Genomic DNA, 22,852 nt, shown 5'->3' on the forward strand with positions numbered 1-22,852 from the left:
CTGGCTCACATTATCTTTTGTTGCACAGCAGTTGTATAGATGTATCAATTTTTATGCCTACACTAGTACCCACTGCAGATTTCCTTTGCTCGGTGTTTGATAAATCTTCTGTGCTTATGTGTTTAACTATATATTTAAATATAAAGTGAGTTTCTTTTAGACCAAAAATACCTACATATGGTATGCTTCTTCAGTATGTAGTTTTATATCTTTTTTTGTTTCAGTGAAGTTTTTTGAGTTACAGTTTATTTTTGAACTACAGTTTATTTTTAATATTCTCTTGCTTTAGTTTTCTTCTTTAGTGACTCCTCTTACCTGTATGTTGGATCTTTATTACCTAATGGCAATATTTATCATTTGCTTTTGGATCCTTTTTATTACTTTTTTAAATTACATTTTTTTCCTTCTGCCTTTCCATTTTTCTTAGACTATTATTTGTTGTCTACGGTTCATTTTGTTTCATGTTTATTTCTGATATGTTTTTTCTTTTATTTCCAATTTTTTCTTGATTCTGTCATTTTAATTCTGAATATTTCTTATTTTAAAATTTCAAATTTGGTTGTTCTGTTTTTCCATGTCTTTAATTTTATATGTTTTTTCATCACATACATGTCTTTTAGCTAGTTCTGAAGTAGTAGGTTACAGTTTTAATCTGTTTTTTGGGAAAAGTTTTCTAGATGTGTCTTCATTGTAGAGCTATTATTCTTACTCCTTTTAATATTAACTTTATATGAGATTTTACCTTGATTCTTTCTGCTGATCATTTTTATGCAATATTAATTTTCCTTTACTTTTAGGAGGAAGTCCTATTCAAGATAGCTTTTTTAACTTCACATACCTCCCTCTTCTGTTGTTTTCATGTAATGTTTAAAAACAAGGCCATGGCTGGAGGCGGTGGCTCATGCCTATAATCCCAGCAGTTTGGGAGGCCAAGGTGGGTGGATCACCTGAGGTCAGGAGTTCGAACCAGCCTGGCCAATATGGCAAAACCCCGTCTCTACTAAAAATAGAAAAATTAGCTGGGCATAGGGCATGTGCCTGTAGTCCCAGCTACTTGGGAGACTCCATCTCAGAAAAAAAAAAAATAAAAAAAAACCCAAGGCCATTTGTTGAGATGTTCTTGTTCTGTTCCCTTTTTGCACTTTTATCTGGACCATCTCCTTTTGTATTATGTCTGTTATACCTGTCCTGCTCAATTTTGAGTCAATTCCCAGGTTTTTTCTTTTTCTCAGTTTGGGGTCCTATCCTGGAAGAGAAACTTCATGGTCAGATATGAGAGTTTGTAGGGGCTAGACTGTCTCTCCCCATTCCAAGCTTATTGTGGCCCATTCACACTTAATTGTTATTGGACTGTGTATTAGTGTGTTTTCACACTGCTAATAAAGACATACCTGAGACTGGGTAATTTCTAAAGAAAAAGAGGTTTAATGGACTCACAGTTCCATGTGGCTGGGGAGGCCTCAAATCATGGCAGAAGGCAAAAGGCACATCTTACATTGCAGCAGGCAAGAGAATGGGAGCTAAGTGAAAGGGGTTTCCCCTTATAAAACCATTGACTCTCATGAGACTTACTCACTACCAAGAGAACAGTAAGGGGAAAACCGTCCCCATGATTCAATTATTTCCCACTGGGTCTCTCCCACAACACATGGGAATTATGGGAGCTACAATTCAAGATGAAATTTGCGTGGGGACACAGCCAAACCATACCATTCCACCCTTGGCCCCTCCCAAATCTCATGCCCTTACCTTGCAAAACCAATCATGCCTTCCCAGCAGGCCCCCAAAGTCTTAACTCATTTCAGCATTAACTCAAAAGTCCATAGTCCAAAGTCTCATCCAAGACAAGGCAAGTCCCTTCCACCTATGAGCCTGTAAAATCAAAAGCAAGGTAGTTACTTCCTAGATACAGTGGGAATACAGGCATTGGGTAAATACAGCTGTTCCAAATGGAGAAATTGGCCAAAATGAAGGAGCCACAGGCCCCATGCAAGTCGGAAATCCAGCAGGTCAGTCAAATCTTAAAGCTCGAAAATTATCTCCTTTGACTCTGTGTCTCACATGCAGGCCACACTGATGCAAGAGGTGGGTTCCTATGGCCTTGGGCAGCTCCACCCATATGGCTTTGCCCCTTTGTGTTTGCAGGGTATAGCCTCCCTCCTGGCTGATTTCATGGGCTGGTATTGAGTGTCTGTGGCTTTTCCAGGTGCATGGTGCAAGCTGTTGGTGGATCTACCATTCTGAGGTCTGGAGGATGGTGACCCTCTTCTCGTAGATAACTAGGCAGTGCCCCAGTGGGGACTCTGTGTGGGGGCTTGCATGACACATTTCCTTTCCATGCTGCCCTAGCAGAGGTTCTCCATGAGGGCCCCACCCCTGCAACAAACTTCTGTTTGGACATCCAGGTATTTCCATATATCCTCTGAAATCTAGGCGGAGGTTCCCAAAAGTCAATTCTTGACTTCTGTGCACCTGCAGGCTCAACACCACAGGGAAGCTGCCAACCCTTGGGGCTTACACCCTCTGGAGCCATGGTCTGAGCTATACATTGGCCCCTTTTAGCCGCAGCTAGAGCAGCTGGGATGCAGGGTACCAAGTCCCTAGGCTGCACACAGCAGGGGGCCCTGGCCCTGGCCCACAAAAGCATTTCTTCCTTCTAGGCCCCTAAGCCTGTGATAGGAGGGGCTGCCAGGAAGGTCTCTGACATGCCCTGAGGACATTTTCCCCATTATCTTGTTAATTAACATTTGACTCCTCATTACTTATGCAGATTTCTGCAACTGGGTTGAATTTCTCCTCAGAAAATGAGTTTTTCTTTCCTATCACATCATCAGACTGCAAATTTTCCAAACTTTTAGGCTCTGTTTCACCTTTAAAATTGAATGGTTTTAACAGCACCCAAGTCACCTCTTGAATGCTTTGCTGCTTAGACATTTCTTCTGCCAGATACCCTAAGTCATCTCCCTCAAGTTCAAAGATTTACAAATCTCTAGGGCAGGGGCAAAATGCAGCCAGTCTCTTTCCTAAAACATAGCAAGAGTCACCTTTACTCCGGTTCCCAACAAGTTCCTCATCTCCATCTGAGACCACATCAGCCTTGGTTTCATCATCCATATCATTATCAGCATTTTGGTCAAAGCTAGTCAGCAAGTCTCTAGGAAGCTCCAAATGTTCCCACATTTTCCTGTCTTCTTCTGAGCCCTCCAAACTGTTCCAGCCTCTGCCTGTTCCCCAGTTCCAAAGTCACTTCCACATTTTTGGTATCTTTACAGCAGCGCCCCACTCCCGGTACCAGTTTACTGTATTAGTCTGTTTTCATGCTGCTGATAAAGACATACCCAAGACTGGAGTAATTTATAAAGAAAAAGAGGTTTTAATGGACTCACAGTTTCACATGCCTGGGGAGGCCTCACAATCATGGCAGAAGGTGAAAGGCAAGTCTCACATGGCGGCAGACAATAGAGAATGAGAGCCAAGTGAAAGAGGTTTCCTCTTATAAAACCATCAGGTCTTGTGAGACATATTTATGACCACGAGAACAGTAAGGGGAAAACCGCCCCCATGATTCAGTTATCTCCAACTGGATCTCTCCCACAACGCCTGAGAATTATGGGAGCTACAATTCAAGATGAGATTTGGGTGGTGACAGAGCCAAACCATATCAGACTGGGGAAAAATCCTTTTCAACTTCCTGTGCTTTTCTCAGATTGGTTCACTGTGATTTCCAGTTTATATATCTCTTGAATGTTTTGGTATTTTTTTCTCAGATCCATTGGACTCCCCATTAGTTGCAGGCCATCAGGCAGGTCTAGTGGTCATTGTAGTGGTTTGTTTCTGGCAGGTCTAGTGGTCATTGTAGTGGTTGTTTCTACCTGATGGCATTTTGAAGTTTGTGGGGATAATCAGTTAGTTAGTTTTGTTGTAACTATCATCCATTGGTTTTTAGTTTTTCTACCTATGCCTTTCTGTTTTCTCTTTTCTGGGGAGATTCTGGGAACTTAGAAAATTATCTCTGCTGTTAAAGAATTTTTATGATAAGCAACATTTCATAGAATAAAATTTTAGTTAAAGGTAATTTGGAGAACTCTGTGTTAGAACATTATTTAATCTCTTAGGGGTTTGGCCCTTGGATAAATTTTCATAGTGTCTTGTAGAACCAGGCACATAATAAGCTTTCAGTAAACAATTCTTGGTATACATTTATTCAAGAAAACCATAGGCCAAAAAGCCTTTTTTCTTATTTTGTGGAAGGATTTCTCATTATAATTTGATCAAGCTAACAACATTTCTCAAATTAGGGCCTCAGGTATATGCTTAACTTTTTAAGTTAATTGAGATTCAGTTGATGCTGAACCCTTGCTAGAATCATTAAATGTATCTTCAAAGAAGAGCAGAGAATGGGAGCAGCCTATAGCATTGGGTTATTGTATTGCCTGCATGTGAAGATTGAGGTAAAGAAAGAAAGTGATACTGTCTGTAACAAAATTTAATCTGTGAAGTTTAATAAGAGATTTGCATTTTAAGCAATCCATTTGGAAAAAAGTATATAAATTTTTAATTTGAATGTGCAAGATTATGCCCTATATTTTCTTTTTCCTCTTGATGTGTTAAAAATTTTTAAGGTTAAACTTTAAATAAGGTCAGTAATACTAATAGTTTTTTTGAAAATGGCATATTTTAGAATTTTCTGTTACATGTAGGTGATTATCACTATGTCAAAGGAGTGAACAAAATTGTTAAGATGTTACTTAGTGGAAGATTTTCATTTAACTCCTAATTCTTTTTTTTGTTGTTGTTATACTTCAAGTTCTAGGGTACATGTGCACAACATGCAGGTTTGTTACACAGGTATACATGTGCCATGTTGGTTTGCTGCAACCCATCAACTCGTAATTTACATTAGGTATTTCTCCTAATGCTAACCCTCCCCCAGCCCCCCACCCCCTGATAGGCCCCGGTGTGTGATGTTCCCCACCCTGTGTCCAAGTGATCTCATTGTTCAATTCCCACCTATGAGTGAGAACATATGGTGTTTGGTTTTGTATCCTTGTGATAGTTTGCTGAGAATGATGGTGTCCAGCTTCATCCATGCCCTACAAAGGACATGAACTCATCCATTTTTAGGGCTGCATAGTATTCCATGGTGTATATGTGCCACGTTTTCTTAATCCAGTCTATCATTGATGGATATTTGGGTTGGTTCCAAGTCTTTGTTATTGTGAATAGTGCTGCAGTAAACATACGTGTGCATGTGTCTTTATAGTAGCATGATTTATAATCCTTTGGGTATATACCCTGTAATGGGATGGCTGGGTCAAATGGCATTTCTAGTTCTAGATCCTTGGGGAATTGCCACACTGTCTTCCACAATGGTTGAACTAATTTACAGTCCCACCAACAGTGTAAAAGTGTTTCTGTTTCTCCACATCCTCTCCAGCATCTGTTATTTCCTGACTTTTTAACGATTGCCATTCTAACTGGTGTGAGATGGTATCTCATTGTGGTTTTGATTTGCATTTGTCTGATGACCAGTGATAATGAGCATTTTTTCATGTGTCTGTTGGCTGCATAAATATCTTCTTTTGAAAAGTGTCTGTTCATATCCTTTGTCCACTTTTTGATGGGGTTGTTTGTTTTTTCCTTGTAAATTTGTTTGAGTTCTTTGTAGATTCTGGATATTAGCCCTTTGTCAGATGGGTAGATTGCAGAAATTTTCTCCCGTTCTGTAGGTTGCCTGTTCACTCTGATGGTAGTTTCTTTTGCTGTGCAGAAGCTCTTTAGTTTAATTAGATCCCATTTATCAATTTTGGCTTTTGTTGCCATTGCTTTTGGTGTTTTAGTCATGAAGTCCTTGCCCATGCCTATGTCCTGAATGGTATTGCCTACGTTTTCTTCTAGGGTTTTTATGGTTTTAGGTCTAACATATAAGTCTTTAATCCATCTTGAATTAATTTTTGTATAAGGTATAAGGAAGGGATCCAGTTTCAGCTTTCTACATATGGCTAGCCAGTTTTCCCAGCACCATTTATTAAATAGGGAATCCTTTCCCCATTTCTTGTTTTTGTCAGGTTTATCAAATATCAGATGGTTGTAGATGTGTGGTGTTATTTCTGAGGCTTCTGTTCTGTTCCATTGATCTATCTCTCTGTTTTGGTCCAGTACCATGCTGTTTTGGCTACTGTAGCCTTGTAGTATAGTTTTAAGTCAAGTAGTGTGATGCCTCCAGCTTTGTTCTTTTTGCTTAGGATTGTCTTGGCAATGTGGGCTCTTTTTTGGTTCCATATGAACTTTAAAGTAGTTTTTTCCAATTCTGTGAAGAAAGTCATTGGTAGCTTGATGGGGATGGCACTGAATCTATAAATTACCTTGGACACTATGGCCATTTTCACGATACTGATTCTTCCTATCCATGAGCATGGAATGTTCTTCCATTTGTTTGTGTCGTCTTTTATTTCATTGAGCAGTGGTTTGTAGGTCTCCATGAAGAGGTCCTTCACATCCCTTGTAAGTTGGATTCCTAGGTATTTTATTCTCTTAGTAGCATTGTGAATGGGAGTTCACTCACGATTTGGCTCTCTGTTTGTCTATTATTGGTGTATAGGAATGCTTGTGATTTTTGCACATGATTTTGTATCCTGAGACTTTGCTGAAGTTGCTTATCATCTTAAGGAGATTTTGGGCTGAGACGATGGGGTTTTCTAAATATACAATCATGTCATCTGCAAATGGGGACAGTTTGACTTCCTTTTTTCCTAATTGAATACCCTTTATTTCTTTCTCTTGCCTGATTGCCCTGGCCAGAACTTCCAACACTATGTTGAATAGGAGTGGTGAGAAAGGGCATCCTTGTCTTGTGCCAGTTTTCACAGGGAATGCTTCCAGTTTTTGCCCATTCAGTATGATATTGGCTGTGGGTTTGTCATAAATAGCTCTTATTATTTTGAGATACATTCCATCAATACCTAGTTTATTGAGAGTTTTTAGCATGAAGGCTGTTGAATTTTATCAAAGGCCTTTTCTGCATCTGTTCAGATAATCATGTGGTTTTTGTCGTTGGTTCTGTTTGTGTGATGGATTACGTTTATTGATTTGCATATGTTGAACCAGCCTTGCATCCCAGGGTTGAAGCTGACTGTATCCTGGTGGTTAAGCTTTTTGATGTGCTGCCGGATTCGGTTTTCCTGTATCTTATTGAGGATTTTTGCATAGATGTTCATCAGGGATATTGGTCTAAAATTCTCTTTTTTTGTTGTGTCTCTGCCAGACTTTAGTATCAGGATGATGTTGGCCTGGTAAAATGAGTTAGGGGCGATTCCTTCTTTTTCTATTGATTGGAATAGTTTCAGAAGGAATGGTACCAGCTCCTCTTTGTACCTCTGGTAGAATTTGGCTGTGAATCCATCTGGTCCTGGATTTTTTTTGGTTGATAGGCTATTAATTATTGCCTCAATTTCAGAGGCTGATTTAAGTCTAAATTCTAAACTGCCTAATTTAGGTAGAACTGAGAGAGAATAAATAATAAATTATTTGAAGATAGGGGCTTAAGTCCCCCTATAGAGTACAGGAAGTTGTTAGGTGGTGTTGAAAGAATACATGTATGTATCAGTCATCTAGAAACATAATTATTAATTTTATTGCACATAATATTTTAGAGGTGTATTCACTTTCCTGCTTTGTGTGAATATAATGGTAGAAGATAGCATTCATAGTTAAAATACTGGCCTGGGACTGTAGAACTGGGTTCTGCTTCTGGCTCTATTAACTAAATGGTGGGTGATCTTCAGTACTTGAAGAAAGTGGCTTTTTAAAAATATTGTATTATCTGGTCATATGGTAAGTTTTAATATTTTTTAAATGTATCACTATTATTTGTATAGTAACCTTTATTTGTTTACCAATCACTGAACGCATACCACAATGTGCTGAGGGCCTTTCAGGTAGAAAGGTGGAAGAAAACATGTCGTGTTTGAGAAAGTAGTGTTCTGTGACCAGAGTGCTAGGTGCAGTTATATGTGTCAGAGGAGGTAAAGGTGAAGGTTACAGCCAGTGACTGGTTTGGTGCTGATCTTATGAGTGATAGTAGGGAGAGAGTAGGGAGCTCTTAAAATATTCCTGCAATAGCCTAGGCAATAGATGACTAGATCCTGAATTAATGTAATGGCAGTGGACTTGATAAACAGGAGATGCCTACAAAGAATATATTGAGGAGTTAGAATAACCAAGACTTTTGGCAGAAGAGGGAGAGTCCAGGATGATTCCTGAGCTGGGCCTTAAGCACCTAGAGTGAAAGTGATGGTTTATTCCTGGACTTTAAGTGGTATGGATATTATAGTAAGTAGAGATGACAGAAGAATGTAATGTGAAGCTTTTCCAATTTTGTCATAACAATGTTTAATTGCATTGCTTACAAAAAAGAATACATTCTCTCCATTTGTAGTAATTAGCAAATGCTGCAACAGATAAATCAATATCTGAGAATATCTAGAAATTGTGAAAACTATGAAAACTGCTACCTCTAATTCCACATCATCATTAAAAAATTTGAATTGTGTGGTTTATTCTTTAAAAAAATAATTAAAACAGAGAACAGCTTCCCCTAAAAAACAAGTTTATGAAACTGAAGGAATGGACTCTGTATTAAATATTTCCAAAGAGTTCCTGAGACCAAAAACGGTGGCCCTTCTTTTCCAGCAGCTGGAATCCAAAAGATCTTGAAACCAGTCCTGAAAGGCTTGCTCCTATGCAAGAAATCCTGGTGGATTTTGAGAGGAAGATAGAGAAATTTCTCGAAAATTTCAAGTGGTAGTAGAGGTGAGTTACTGCCATGAAGAATTTATCCAGGGACTAAAAATATTCAGTTTTCTTTATAAAAGTTTTTAAAAATATGTATATTTAGCTGGAAATAAGATTTTCAGTTGAAAATCCTAGTCTTTGTGTTTTAAAGCTTTTAATGAATAGAAAATAATAGAGCAAGTAGTTTCCCCCCTCCCACACAAATACATTAAAAATTTAAGAAAGTTTTAATCATCAGCAACAATGATGTTTCTATAAGATGATGATACTGGAAAAATGCATGGTAAATAAATGCCATATTTATGCTTTGAATGTATTTTGAGTGTAAGATCTGCTTGGATGAAATTTTTAAAAATATATATTCATGATCTTTTTGATTTATGAGAAGACTTTTTTCTCCTTAGTAAAGGAGGAAGTCTCCTTTTTCTGATTCAGGTGCTGCTTGGATACCCTACTGAAGCTCCCTCTAGATAGTATTTTACTTAGAAACAATGCAGGATTACTATAGCCCCTTCTAATTATTTTATTTAGTTGTTGGGAATAGAAAATATGTGGACATGGGACAAACTTTAAAGGGTACAAAAGTGCAGTGAATATTCTCCCTCCCACTTCTGTCTCTGTCATTCAGTTGCCCTCCATAGAAGTAACCATATTTATCAGTTTTTTGTATATTTTTCCTCAAATATTTTATGCATATATATATACACAGACTTATAGTTGGCATACATTTTTATATCCTTACAAAAATCTTTGACCCATAGGTAGGACTCTTCTTTCTCTCAATCAGTTCCTCAGAAAATGGAGTAGAAGAAAACTGGCATATTAGTGTGTTCTCACACTGCTATAAAAATACCACCTGAGACTGGGTAATTTATAAGGAAAGGAGGTTTAATTGACTCGGTTCCTCATGGCTGGGAGGCCCCAGGAAACTTATAATTATGGCAGAAGGCGAGGGGAAAGCAAGGCACATCTTATATGGCAGCAGGAGAGAGAGAAGCGTGCAGGGGAAACTGCCATTTTTAAAACCATCAGATCTCATGAGAACTCCCTCACTATCGTGAGAACAGCATGGGGGAACAGATCCCCATGATTCAGTCACCTCCCACCAAGTCCCTTCCCAACACCTGACGTGTGGGTATTACGAGATGAGATCTGGGTGGGGACACGAAGCCAAACCATATCAATTGGGTAGAAAACTATTTTAAATAGTTATTAGATTAATTTTCTTCCTCCAGATTAAAACATAGGCATGTGGCATCCTTCTGTTAAACATTGATATTTAAGATTTGACTATTTTAACATTTTGCAGTTTTGCCATTGGGAATTTAGAAGATGTAATTGCAACTTAATTGTAACCTAATCATTTGCAATATCTGCTTCTCTATTATTTTCCCCCCACTTACCTCATTTAAAAAAAAAAAACAACCAGTAAACCTCAAAGGGCAAGTCAGTACACACATACAAATTTGTGAAAACTATGCAGATAGCTTCCTGAAACAATATGTTAGAATGAATTTTAGTTTTACTATTAATGGCTGTTGCTCAGGTACTTCTTAGCATCTGAGGGACAAAGTACAGGGGTAAGAAGAAGATACTGAGAAAAAGGGAGATGTATAAAGAAGGAAAGCCCAAGAAGCCACATTTATGAGGCTTAGCCACTGAGCATGGAATAGACTGTATTTGGCTTTAGTTGGCCTAGGACAAGTAGAAGCCATACCTTGAAGTAGATTATTCACTTAGAGACCTCTGGTTTCCAAGATTTTGGAAGATTAAAACAAAATATTTGACAAGTCTTCTTTTCAGGGGAATGCATTATTAATTTGGAATTTCAGGTGGTATGTCATTTATTTTGCCTTTTATTATATTTAATTATTGTTTCCTGATCCTGACAGTGACGTAAACTTGGGCACACTTTGTTTTATCTGTTCCTACTCTTTATCTTCACATATTTATTTCAAGGTTCTGTTTTCAGTAAAGCTGTTATGTGCTGCTTAATTGCCATTTGTCACTGGAGATGCCCTGTTGACATAAAACAGTGATTTTTAAAAAAAATATTTACAGTACTGTTAAAAATGAATGAAATCTCCTATTACATTTGCTTGCTTACTCATTGATTCTACCTACTTTCTTTTTATCTATTCCCATGTTTAGTTATTCGTGTTATTTTTTGTATGTTTTAGTTTATTAAATTAGACAAATGTGATAAGCAAATGTCATTTAAAATTTTAAATTGACAGCCCCAATTCTCTTCAGTCTCTGTAAAATATAAATGACTTAAAATTGTTTTAGAATAGGGGTTTTGCTGTTTTAATGCTAAAACTGTGATTGGTAAAATGTTTTGTACTTAGGAAGTTTCACAAATAGAAATGTTTCATATACATTAGATTGCAGTGACAGTATGTTGGGCAGTAGATGAATTTCAGCAATTCAAAAAGTATTTTAAAATATTGACTTCCAAGTGATGTGATGCTTTGGGCTGGTGATGTTGTATGTACTAGATTATGTGGGGAAACTAAAAACACATCGATTATGGATTGATGAGGGCAAAATACTTTTAATAGTAAGGTTTAGGATTCTTCAATGGTTTATTACACCATTTCCAGGTGAAGCCTGCCTTTGTAATTATAAGGGTGGTAAGTTTGGATGAAGATGAGTCAACTAAAAAAGTGCAGTACAAAATTCATCTTTCTGGGAACATATGTTAAATGAGAACAGGCTGAATTTAATGGGAAAAGTCAATAACAGTAGTTTAAAAATATGTTCAATTGGCAGGGTGTGGTGGCTCATACCTGTAATCCCAGCACTTTGGGAGGCCCAGGCGGGCAGATCATCTGAGGTCAGGAGTTTGAGACCAGCCCGGCCAACATGGTGAAACCTCGTCTCTACTAAGAATATAAAACTTAGCTGGGCATGGTGGCACGCATCTGTAATCCCAGCTACTTGGGAGGCTGAGGCAGGAGAATCACTTGAACCCGGGAGATGGAGGTTGCAGTGAGCCAAGATTGTGCCACTGCACTCAAGCCTGGGTGACAGAGTGAGACTCCGTCTTACAAAAAATAAATAAAAATAAAAATACATTCAGTCTACTGGCAGAAGTACATGTTCACTTATTCCTCAATATGTTAATATATTTTTCTTGAAGTAAACATGAATGTTGAGTTTGTATTCAATAGATTCTTACAATCATTTCTTACTTTGTCAAGAATATCAACACATTTTCTCCTCACTTGCTTGACTTGTTTTTTAAATCTTCATTTTGAGATGAAGTATAGTTTAATGAGTAAATAAATGTCTACTTAAAAATATTTTAAAAATAAATTTAATAGAAACTTTAACTTAAGTAGTTCAGAGTCCTCCCCTTTCTTTTTTCATACTTGAAGTGTGAGATAAAGAGAAAAAAAAATACTGACAGGGAATGATGTGACTTCTCTAAAGCCAAAGAATTTTCAAAATTACTAAGATCTTTGAATTTTTAGTGATTTATTTGATAGCCTCACAATTATCCCTCCTGTAGAAGTGAAAGCAAGTTTAGAAAATTTAAGTGTTTCAAAATGATGCTAAGTACTAAGTATTAAAATAGTACTTAGGGTCCGTCTTGATTCATAGGAACTAGATGGTAGAGGTTCAGATAGCTAGTTTATTACCAATAATTTAAAAAATAGAACTTAGTTTTTCTTTTAGACAAAAGTACATGTCATTTATCCCCTCCACACCCCCTGTTTTTTTGCAACCAGTCTGCTTGACGTAGCTTTGGAAAACTGAATAATTAATTGCCAAAGAATAAGCAGAAGCATTTTTGGTGAGAGAACCTAAAAGAAAAGGAATAATGTTTTAACAACAGGAATGATGTTTTAATAATAGAGGTAACACTTATAGCATCTTCTGTCTTGTTGTAAAATTTTCTAGATACTTATTTTGACTAGCTGCTGCATGGTGATATGGATTGGGAGTGAAGGAACTGAATCTTAGTGTCAGCCATGTCACTAATGCATTATATTAACCAGTAGAAAAATCATACAACCTCTTTGTGCCTCAGTTTCCTCTCTGTAAAGTGAAAACCAGGCCTCTAAAACTAAGAGCCTGCTGTTAGTAAGCCCTGCAGGACATAGTCCCAGTTCCACTGGATGAAGCCTGAAATATCAAAATCATTGATGGGTGATGTTGGTTCTATTGCAAGTTGAATTATGGAGACTGATAGAATCTTAGGCCTGTTACTTAACATCTTTACAGATTCCGTTTCTTTTCCTAGAAAATTAGGATAATAATGCCTGTCTCATGGTTGTTTTGAAATTTAAAATTGCAAATATAGGTAAAGTGTTGAGGCTAATGCTTGTGTCACTGTAGCTATTATGCTATTTTTATTATTTTTTCCTGCTGCTTACTGGGCAGAGTTTACTCTTCAGGGCCTTGAGTCCTTGAGGACAGCTAGTTTGCCCCATATTCTTTATCGCCTCCCCAAAACATCAGCTCCTGTTGTTTTTTTCCCTTGCCCTCTCATTTCCAAATTGCCCAATCTTTCATTTTCACTGGTTCTTTCACTGCTCCCCTACCTCCCACCCTTTTCTAGTCTACTTTTTAGAAACCTAGAAACTAAGCTTACCAATATATTTTTTATAGTCACAAAATGATCTCTCTACATCTGTGATGTCATTGAATTCTTATTTCCCCAAATCCCAACTAACAAACACATCCATGCACTTTTACGCAGTCACTTTTTGGCAGTGGTCTCCTATAGAAATGACTCATTATTCCACATCATCTCTACCTTTCAGATTTTAATGTTACTGTTTGTGATAACATCACTAGAATAGTGTTTAATAGTTTGGTGTAATGTACATATCTGCCTTGTTCCTAATTATTTTTTATTTTCCCCCCAAGATATTAATGAGCTACATTAAATAGATATGTACAGTCATAGTCATTGAATATAAGATACTGCTGATTTTAAGAAGCACATCCACTTTACGGACCAATAAGAAAAAAAATACCAATTATTAGACACCATCAATTGTGAGATGTATTCCTATTTCAAAGATGTTAAAATATGAAAAAATGTAAATGAGGATTGATGAGATATAGTATAGCATTTTTAATCTTAACTTTTCTGTTAAAATTTCTATATATTCTTGCTTGCTTGATAGAAACTTTTCAAATTTTCTTACTTTTGCAGTTTCAGTGAACTGTATCTGAATTACTTTTTGCTTCATTGCAGACTAAGGCATTTTTACTTGGTCTAGTTCTTTCCAAATGTTTAATGTCTTTATGATTACATAACTTGATCATCTTCTGTTTACAAATTCCCATCACGGCACAAAGATGCAGCATCATTTGAATGCTTGAGATGGAAAACATTTTTTCGATTTTCAGGAAGGGTGAGCTATACTGAAATTTTCTCAGCTCCTCTCCCCACACACCTAATTACGTATTAACTCTTCTTATGCTAACTTCATGCTAGTAGCCACTGTGATGTCATAGAGCCCTCTGACTTTATACTGTTTACCTTTTATAATTTTTTTATTTTACACAATTTTGAAGCTCAGATTTATTTTGCCTTCTATGTCATCTTGGAGCTTAATGATAAAGCCCGCCCCTTTAATCCATTTTTCTCACTGCCCTCCCCCACCCTGCCCCCGCCCATTACTTCACTTTCTCATTATCTCTAGAGGGAAGACTTAGAAATGTAGTTTACTCTGAGAGAATACTTACATTGAGGTGAGGAAGAATAGATACCTAGAGGTGATTGTATATTGGAATTTAGTGCACTTTAAAACTCTCAGTTGGGAGAAGAGTCACTATATTTTTTGTTTGAAGAAAGATAGTTCTGTGTATACTTGAGGGCTACAACTCAACGCAGATGTCAGGTAACCTGTTAAATCTGGATTGTCATCTCAAGGACATAGGGGTATGTGTCTGGGAAACAGGAAGAAAAAGAAATATTATGAAAACTGATCTCTCTACCAGTTAAAACATTTTAAGGAACTGAAGTTCTGTGTAAATGATGTCATATAATATTGTAATGTTCTTAAATCTTACATTTAGTTTCTAATATAATAGAATATCAAGGAAGTACTGTTTGGATAGTCATTCCTCATAGATGACACTGAAACCTAATTAAACTGGTTGAAATGATTATCAAATTGTTTTATTCTTACTGAGCAATTGTTCTTACCATTGGAATTCACAGATTTTTAGGGAGGAGTTTCTATGAACTGAACTTATATGTAAAGTTTGGGCATTAGGCACAATTTATTAGTAGGGTTTTGTAGGGAAACTCCTCAAAGGGATTATTATTAATAACTCAAAAGAAATTAATACATTTTTACAGAGTTTTAGGTCAGCACTGTTTCTCTTTTATCTGGCCTTCATTGTGATCTTGATTGTAAATCAGTAGAATCCCAGGGTATTTCAAAGCTCAAAAGAAAGAAAACTTGTCAGCCCTGGAAACGGGAGCATTGTTCAAGTGGTGCACTAGAAAAAATGGCAGTACTGCCTACAAACTATGAGGGAATTCACTGTTAGGAAGTAGTAAGTGTAAAGGTGGTACTGTTTTCACAAAAAAAGACATTTAGATTATGGACTATGGATCAACATACGTTGATAAATGTGAAGGATTAAAAATATGCTTCTGTTTTAACTTGAGTGATTAATTTCGTAGTTGTGATTTAAATTATATTTCTAAGGAGAATATATATTGGAAATAATAAATTATTTGGTATTTGTGTATATGTATGTATGTGTATGTATGTGCAGGAATCACTTTTTAATGTTTATGTGAGTAATTAAAAAATTTTTTTTATTATAGTGCATGCAAGATATGGGAAATACTAAAGCAAGACTACTCTATGAAGCCAATCTTCCAGAGAACTTTCGAAGACCACAGACAGATCAGTATCCTTTAAAACTTATTTGTTTTGAGTTTAAAAAACATTAACTCATTTTTACAGTTCATATTTTATCTGTTAGTATTTAGGAAGATGTGAACTTTATCACGCTACTGTTCATTAAAGATAGAAATTGACTTGCTGTGAGCTGTGCTTTGTATATGGTAGGTTTTTAGTAGGAATTTGGCACACAGATTACATAATTACATAAAAATACATGATACATATGGTATTTAGATGTGATTACAGACCCCTGATTCACAATGATTATTTGACTTACGATTTTTCCACTTCATGATGGTGAGAAAGCAGTATGCGTTTGGTAGAAACTGTACTTTGAGTACTAGTGTAACCATTCTGTTTTCACATTCAGTACAGTATTCAGTAAATTACATGAGATATTCAATACTTTATTAAAAATATGCTTTGTGTTAGAAGATTTTGCTCATCCGTAGGCTAATGTTAGTGTTCTGAGCACATTTAATGTAGGCTAGGCTAGGCTATGTTTGGTAGATTAGGTGTATTAAATGCATTTTTGACTTAAAATATTTTCAACTTAGGATGGGTTTACTGGGGCCTAACCCATTGTAAGTTGAGGAGCATCTCTGTTACTAAGTGTAAAATGTTATGACTGATTCTTCTTGATTGTTCTCCATCTCTCAATTGGAAAGTATATGCTATTTATTATTTTAGACTGTTACTGGAAACTTGATTTGTAAGCATCCTGAGTATGTTAGAAATCATTTCCATATATTCTTTGATTACCTTTATATAGTAGTTATATTTATGTGAGGCATTGTGGCATTTAGAAGGCAAATTACATAGTATTTTTTACATAGCGTAAATTCTGAGTAATTTACACTACTGACACTCTGTTGTAGGTTGCACAACTATGTTTGCTTTATGAATCCACCTTTATGAGTGGATAGAATTGTTTCCCACATAATCCACCTTTATGAGTGGATAGAATAGTTTCCCATGAAAACATTTTAATGTGTTTTTTATGTTTGCTAAATATAAAATCATAATTCTGTAGGATTTTTATAACTCAGTTTAAAAAAGCAGCTCATCAAAATTGTGCTGCTTTATAAATAAGATTATCTGATTAATTGTAGGTACGTGGATTCTGTTTGAAGGTAACATTTGTGACTTTGACAATAAAATGTAGTTTATTAACGATCAATTATATTGTACCCATTTGTATAGTAAAACAATTTGTGTGGCCAGTGGAAGAAATATCTTTTCTCACACAGAGATATAGGTCATTATATATTTATTTCCACATTTGGACAGAAACCTTTTAAATTATAATTGAAAAGTTAGTAATTTGTATTCGGCGTTTTCTGTTTCTGCTCACCCCACTCCTTTCTCACAAATTTAGCAGTCTGATATCCGAGGCTGTATTTGTTATAGAAAGTTTGCAGGGTTAATGGTAGAAGGTTCACTTCAGGTATAAAAAATTGTGTGAGTGAAAGTATGGAGGTATGAGAGAACATGACCTTTTAGGTCAGAAGAAGCTTGGAAGGTATTTTGGTCCAAATTGCGAAGGGTTTTCAGTATGATGTAGAGTAGTTTAGACCTCTTTTCATTGGCCCAAGTGTTTAAAAACACATGAAGGATTTTGTCAATGTACAAAAATCACAAGCATTCTTATACACCAATAACAGACAAACAGAGAGCCAAATCATGAGTGAACTCCCATTCACAGTTGCTTCAAAGAGGATAAAATACCTAGGAATCCAACTTACAAGGGATGTGAAGGACCTCTTCAAGGAGAACTACAAACCACTGCTCAAGGAAATAAAAGAGGATACAAACAAATGGAAGAACATTCCATGCTCATGGGTAGGAAGAATCAATATCGTGAAAATGGCCATACTGCCCAAGGTAATTTACAGATTCAATGCCATCCCCATCAAGCTACCAATGACTTTCTTCAGAGGATTGGAAAAAACTACTTTAAAGTTCATATGGAACCAAAAAAGAGCCCGCATTGCCAAGGCAATCCTAAGCCAAAAGAACAAAGCTGGAGGCATCACGCTACCTGACTTCAAACTATACTACAAGGCTACAGTAACCAAAACAGCATGGTACTGGTACCAAAACAGAGATCTAGATCAATGGAACAGAACAGAGCCCTCAGAAATAACGCCGCATATCTACAACTATCTGATCTTTGACAAACCTGAGAAAAACAAGCAATGGGGAAAGGATTCCCTATTTAATAAATGGTGCTGGGAAAACTGGCTAGCCATATGTAGAAAGCTGAAACTGGATCCCTTCCTTACACCTTATACAAAAATCAATTCAAGATGGATTAAAGACTTAAACGTTAGACCTAAAACCATAGAAACCCTAGAAGAAAACCTAGGCATCACCATTCAGGACATAGGCATGGGCAAGGACTTCATGTCCAAAACACCAAGAGCAATGGCAACAAAAGCCAAAATTGACAAATGGGATCTAATTAAACTAAAGAGCTTCTGCACAGCAAAAGAAACTACCATCAGAGTGAACAGGCAACCTACAAAATGGGAGAAAATTTTTGCAACCTACTCATCTGACAAAGGGCTAATATCCAGAATCTACAATGAACTCAAACAAATTTACAAGAAAAAAACAAACAACCCCATCAAAAAGTGGGCGAAGGATATGAACAGACACTTCTCAAAAGAAGACATCTATGCAGCCAAAAAACACATGAAAAAATGCTCATTATCACTGGCGATCGGAGAAATGCAAATCAAAACCACAATGAGATACCATCTCACACCAGTTAGAATGGCAATCATTAAAAAGTCAGGAAACAACAGGTGCTGGAGAGGATGTGGAGAAATAGGAACACTTTTACACTGTTGGTGGGAATGTAAACTAGTTCAACCATTGTGGAAGTCAGTGTGGCGATTCCTCAGGGATCTAGAACTAGAAATACCATTTGACCCAGCCATCCCATTACTGGGTATATACCCAAAGGACTATAAATCTTGCTGCTATAAAGACACATGCACACGTATGTTTATTGTGGCACTATTCACAATAGCAAAGACTTGGAACCAACCCAAATGTCCAACAATGATAGACTGGATTAAGAAAATGTGGCACATATACACCATGGAATACTATGCAGCCATAAAAAATGATGAGTTCATGTCCTTTGTAGGGACATAGATGAAATTGGAAATCATCATTCTCAGTAATCTATTGCAAGAACAAAAAACCAAACACTGCATATTCTCACTCATAGGTGGGAACTGAACAATGAGATCACATGGACACAGGAAGGGGAATATCACACTCTGGGGACTGTGGTGGGGTGGGGGGAGGGGGGAGGGATAGCATTGGGAGATATACGTAATGCTAGATGACGAGTTAGTGGATGCAGCGCACCAGCATGGCACATGTATACATATGTAACTAACCTGCGCAATGTGCACATGTACCCTAAAACTTAAAGTATAATAAAAATAAATAAATAAATAAAAATAAAAAAATAAAAATAAAAACACATGAAGGATTTTGAAGCATTAGAAACATTAGAAACATTAACTTCCACTGTAAGGAAGAATAGTTGGAGGTGAGAGGAGAGCCTAGAAGCAGAGAGACCATGTGAAATACTTATACAGCCCAAAATTAGCAATGACAATCTAAGTTAGATAGTGGCATTGGGAATGGGCAGGATTAAATTGGAGAGATTGGAAACAAATTGGGAAAGCTACGTTAAGATTGGCTTTGGTTCCGAGGGAGTCACTAAAATAACCCTGAAATTTCTAGCTTGGTTGACCATAAAGCTTATTCACTGGGAGAAGGAATTCATTACCAGCAGGAGGATTAAGAGTTAGAAATGAAAGATAATGAGCCATGCTTTCTTACTTTGGGCAGATTGATACTTCTGTTACACATATACATGGAGTTACCCCATTTGGTGGCTGGAAACATGAGTCTGGACCCTAGAAGAGAGCAGTACATTCAGATGGAGGAGTCACTTAGCATGTAGGTGATGATATAAAGTGCTGGGTCAGCTTATGTTTACCTAGGGCAGCAGTCCTTTATTTTGCAGATTTTATTGAGAATCCTGAGAATTCTTTTCCTTCTCTGGAAAAGGAAAGCCTGTGGCTGAATCCTGAAGAATAAAGCATGGTAGAAGGAAAAACAGCCCAGCATACAAATCAGCATTGTAGGTGGTTGTTACCAGCTGCTTGCCGGTTACATTAATTTATTCCCTCTTTTTTTGCCCCCCACTCACTAGGCTGAGTTGATATATATGACCCCTCAAATTGAAGAATCCTCCTTTTCTGGAAGTTTGTGTCTGTGGCAGGGTAGGGAGGTTGGGTTGGGTTGGATTTTTTAGGTGTCCCTTGAATATAACAGGGTAAATTACTTGACGTTTTTGAAAATTTTGGTTTCATCCTTTATGTGTTACCTATGCATGAGAGTAGCTTCCAAGTTATTTAATTTATTACACTGATTCCATATTGTTTTCAAATTATCATGAAGGATATTGAGGGCAGGACAGTATATATCTTCGTGGTATCCTCACTTATTGAACTATTCTATGCACCATTTTGTGTAGGTTGGTAGGAATACTGTTTCTTCATTACCACCAATTTTATGATGCACCTTAGAGAGCTAAAGTGCTAATGAGATATTGCATTATTAGTTCTGTTATCTTGGCTGATATATTTTAAAATATTTGGTCCTTTTCTATAGATTTCAGGAAAGATGAGATTTTTATAGTGAATTGATTGGTGTCTATATTGGTAAATCCTTGACGTTCGACACAGTGAAGATATAATACTGGAAACAACAGCCGTAATAACTTTACTGCTTAATAAGCGTTTGCCCTATGCCAAGCCCTGACCATGGCATTTTATGTACATTATCTTTTTTATTTCTCAAAATAACTCGGTGACATAGAGCATAATATTTTCTTTTGTGGGGAGTGGGGTGGGAAGGATGAGATGCTCAAAGAGCTGTTAAGAAACTTCCTAAAGCCTCCAGACTTTCCCTCCTGTATCGGGACACTTGAGTATTATTTAATGATGGTAGTCTGAGTAAAATCAGTGCTGCCACATTTAAGTCTTGATTGCCTTTGAAAATAGGGTTATTATAATTTGGCACTCTTGGCAGCTAGATTGTAAGATCTAGGTGAAGATTTCAGCTTTTCATTACCTGGTATGATTTATGTTAGGCTTTTGGATTAACTATATATTTGCTGTTGTTACCTCAGTCATTCTTATTTAATTTTTCAAACTAAATGTTACTCCTTTTTACAAATTATGGTCATATTTATGTGAGGTGTTGATCTTTATTGTTCATATGGTTGTCAGACTTGTTTAAAGAGGGTCTTTGTCTAACATGTTTGAGCTAGATGATTACTTACGTTAAGAGTATAAGATGACAATTCTTGAACCATGAGACTAGTCCCCATATCTAATGTAATCTGTAGCCTTTAAAAAATTACCTTGGTTATTATAACAACACTTTTTATTCTTTTAATTATGAAACACTGTAATTTGGAGGTTTTGTAGGGAGAGGCTGGTAAGAAAACCGGCTTGCCTTTCTCTCTCCCTCCCTCCAGTCTTTCCTTTCATCTATCCATCTTTCTAAAGCTCATTGCTCTTTGAAAAGCCTAACATTTCTGTAGTTTTATAGATATAAATATAGTTGTCTCATCCCTAGAGCAAGTATAACCAAACTAAGTTAAACTCATATAATATGGGACCTCATTGCATTCTTAACAAGATTTGTCACTTTTTAAAAAGCTTTGCAATTTACAAAAGTTATGCAAAAGCTGCTGTGAAAGTGTAATTTCTAATGTGGGATGTGGTTAATTATAGGCTGCATGTCCTAGTGCATGACAAATGATAAAGCTTTACATTAAGCTTTTCATTATTAGGATATTTTGTCTTATCTAAAAAACTTTAATTACTTCAGTTCCATGAGATCTATTGTGTACCAAAGCTAATCAGCAGTTCTCCTTTGAGCTTTTCAAAGTTTTACTGCTGTCAGTGCTGTGTGTCTGAAACTGGAAGATTTTCTTCTTTGGGAGTAGATATTAATTTAGTTGTCTTTCAAATGGTATATTTTTAAAGAAAAAAAAATCTTAAAATCTATAAATACATGTTAAAAGATAAAGCGTATAATAATGTTGAAATTTTTCTAGGCTTGTATAGTACCAATTGTTAGTTTTGGGGACAGGGAGAATTAGGGGTGCTGTACTGAGTGCTTTATAACTGTAGGCATGGGGAAGATTCTGGGATAGTTTGATATTGTTTACTAAGTAATTCCCAAATTAAAACTTGAACTGTTATTATTATAATGTATTTCTTATCTGACTCCCTGAAAATATTATTGTTCTGTTTCTAATTTTTTGGGTTGTATTATTGATCTGTGTCAGTATAACTAAGTCCTTATATCTCAAATGACTTCTGGAGACTGTAAAATGAAGATAAATAGTTCCTGATCTCCAGATTCATTGGTTCTTTTGTTGTCGTTTCTCATTTACTCATCTGTTTAAACTTGATGGTATGCAAGCCATCTTAGCCCTCAATACAGTAATTCTGTTTCCTCTTGCTACCATGGACCCTATCTTTTAAGTGATTTGCCTATCAGAATACCTTTGTTAATAATAAGAGCTAAAACTTAAATAACACTATGTACCATCTACTATTTTAGTTGTTTAGATACTATTGACTTATTTAATTCTTATAATAATCCTATGAGATGATACTGGTATTATCCCCATTTTAAAGGTGATGAAACCGAGGCACCAAAGTATATAAAAATAAAACTAAATGCATACATTAAATTCTTATTGTTAGATACTCTACTAAGTGCTTTATGTATATCTTAATCTTCAAACTCTTGTCAACCTTGTGAGGTGAGTATTACTATCTTTTTTACATATCTAGGTATAGGTTCAATAGATCAGCTAACTTAAAGGTCACAATAACTGCCGGTGTAATAATAAGTGCCTACCTGTACTGGAAATGAGGCTGTACATTGGAGACTATCTTCTTTGAGAATGTCAACATATAATGCAAAACTATGGTAAAAATTTCCTTCGAAAATCTTTAGATTGTTTATGATGACAGTTTACAGACACATGTCCCCCTAATAATCCATTTGGCTGTTCTTTGCCCTCTCGTACTGAATAGAATTCAGGAATCAGTAACTAC

General features: G+C 36.4%; 1 protein-coding gene across 6 annotated transcripts in view; it reads left to right on the forward strand.

The window, feature by feature from the left end:
* The window catches only part of SMAP1 (small ArfGAP 1), a 193,518-nt gene that overhangs the window by 71,692 nt on the left and 98,974 nt on the right, over positions 1–22,852 (forward strand). For 5 of the 6 annotated variants that reach the window (XM_034962322.3, XM_034962326.3, XM_034962330.3 and 2 more), the window contains exon 3: positions 15,596–15,681. In XM_034962322.3, coding sequence (XP_034818213.1) covers positions 15,596–15,681 — 86 coding nt within the window. Of the gene's footprint in view, positions 1–8,691; positions 8,812–15,595; positions 15,682–22,852 lie in introns of all 6 variants that reach the window. The other variant, XM_055113859.2, reaches the window with a different exon arrangement.

This window comes from Pan paniscus, chromosome 5 (genome assembly GCF_029289425.2).
Source record: "Pan paniscus chromosome 5, NHGRI_mPanPan1-v2.0_pri, whole genome shotgun sequence".
Taxonomy (NCBI): Eukaryota; Metazoa; Chordata; class Mammalia; order Primates; family Hominidae; genus Pan; species Pan paniscus.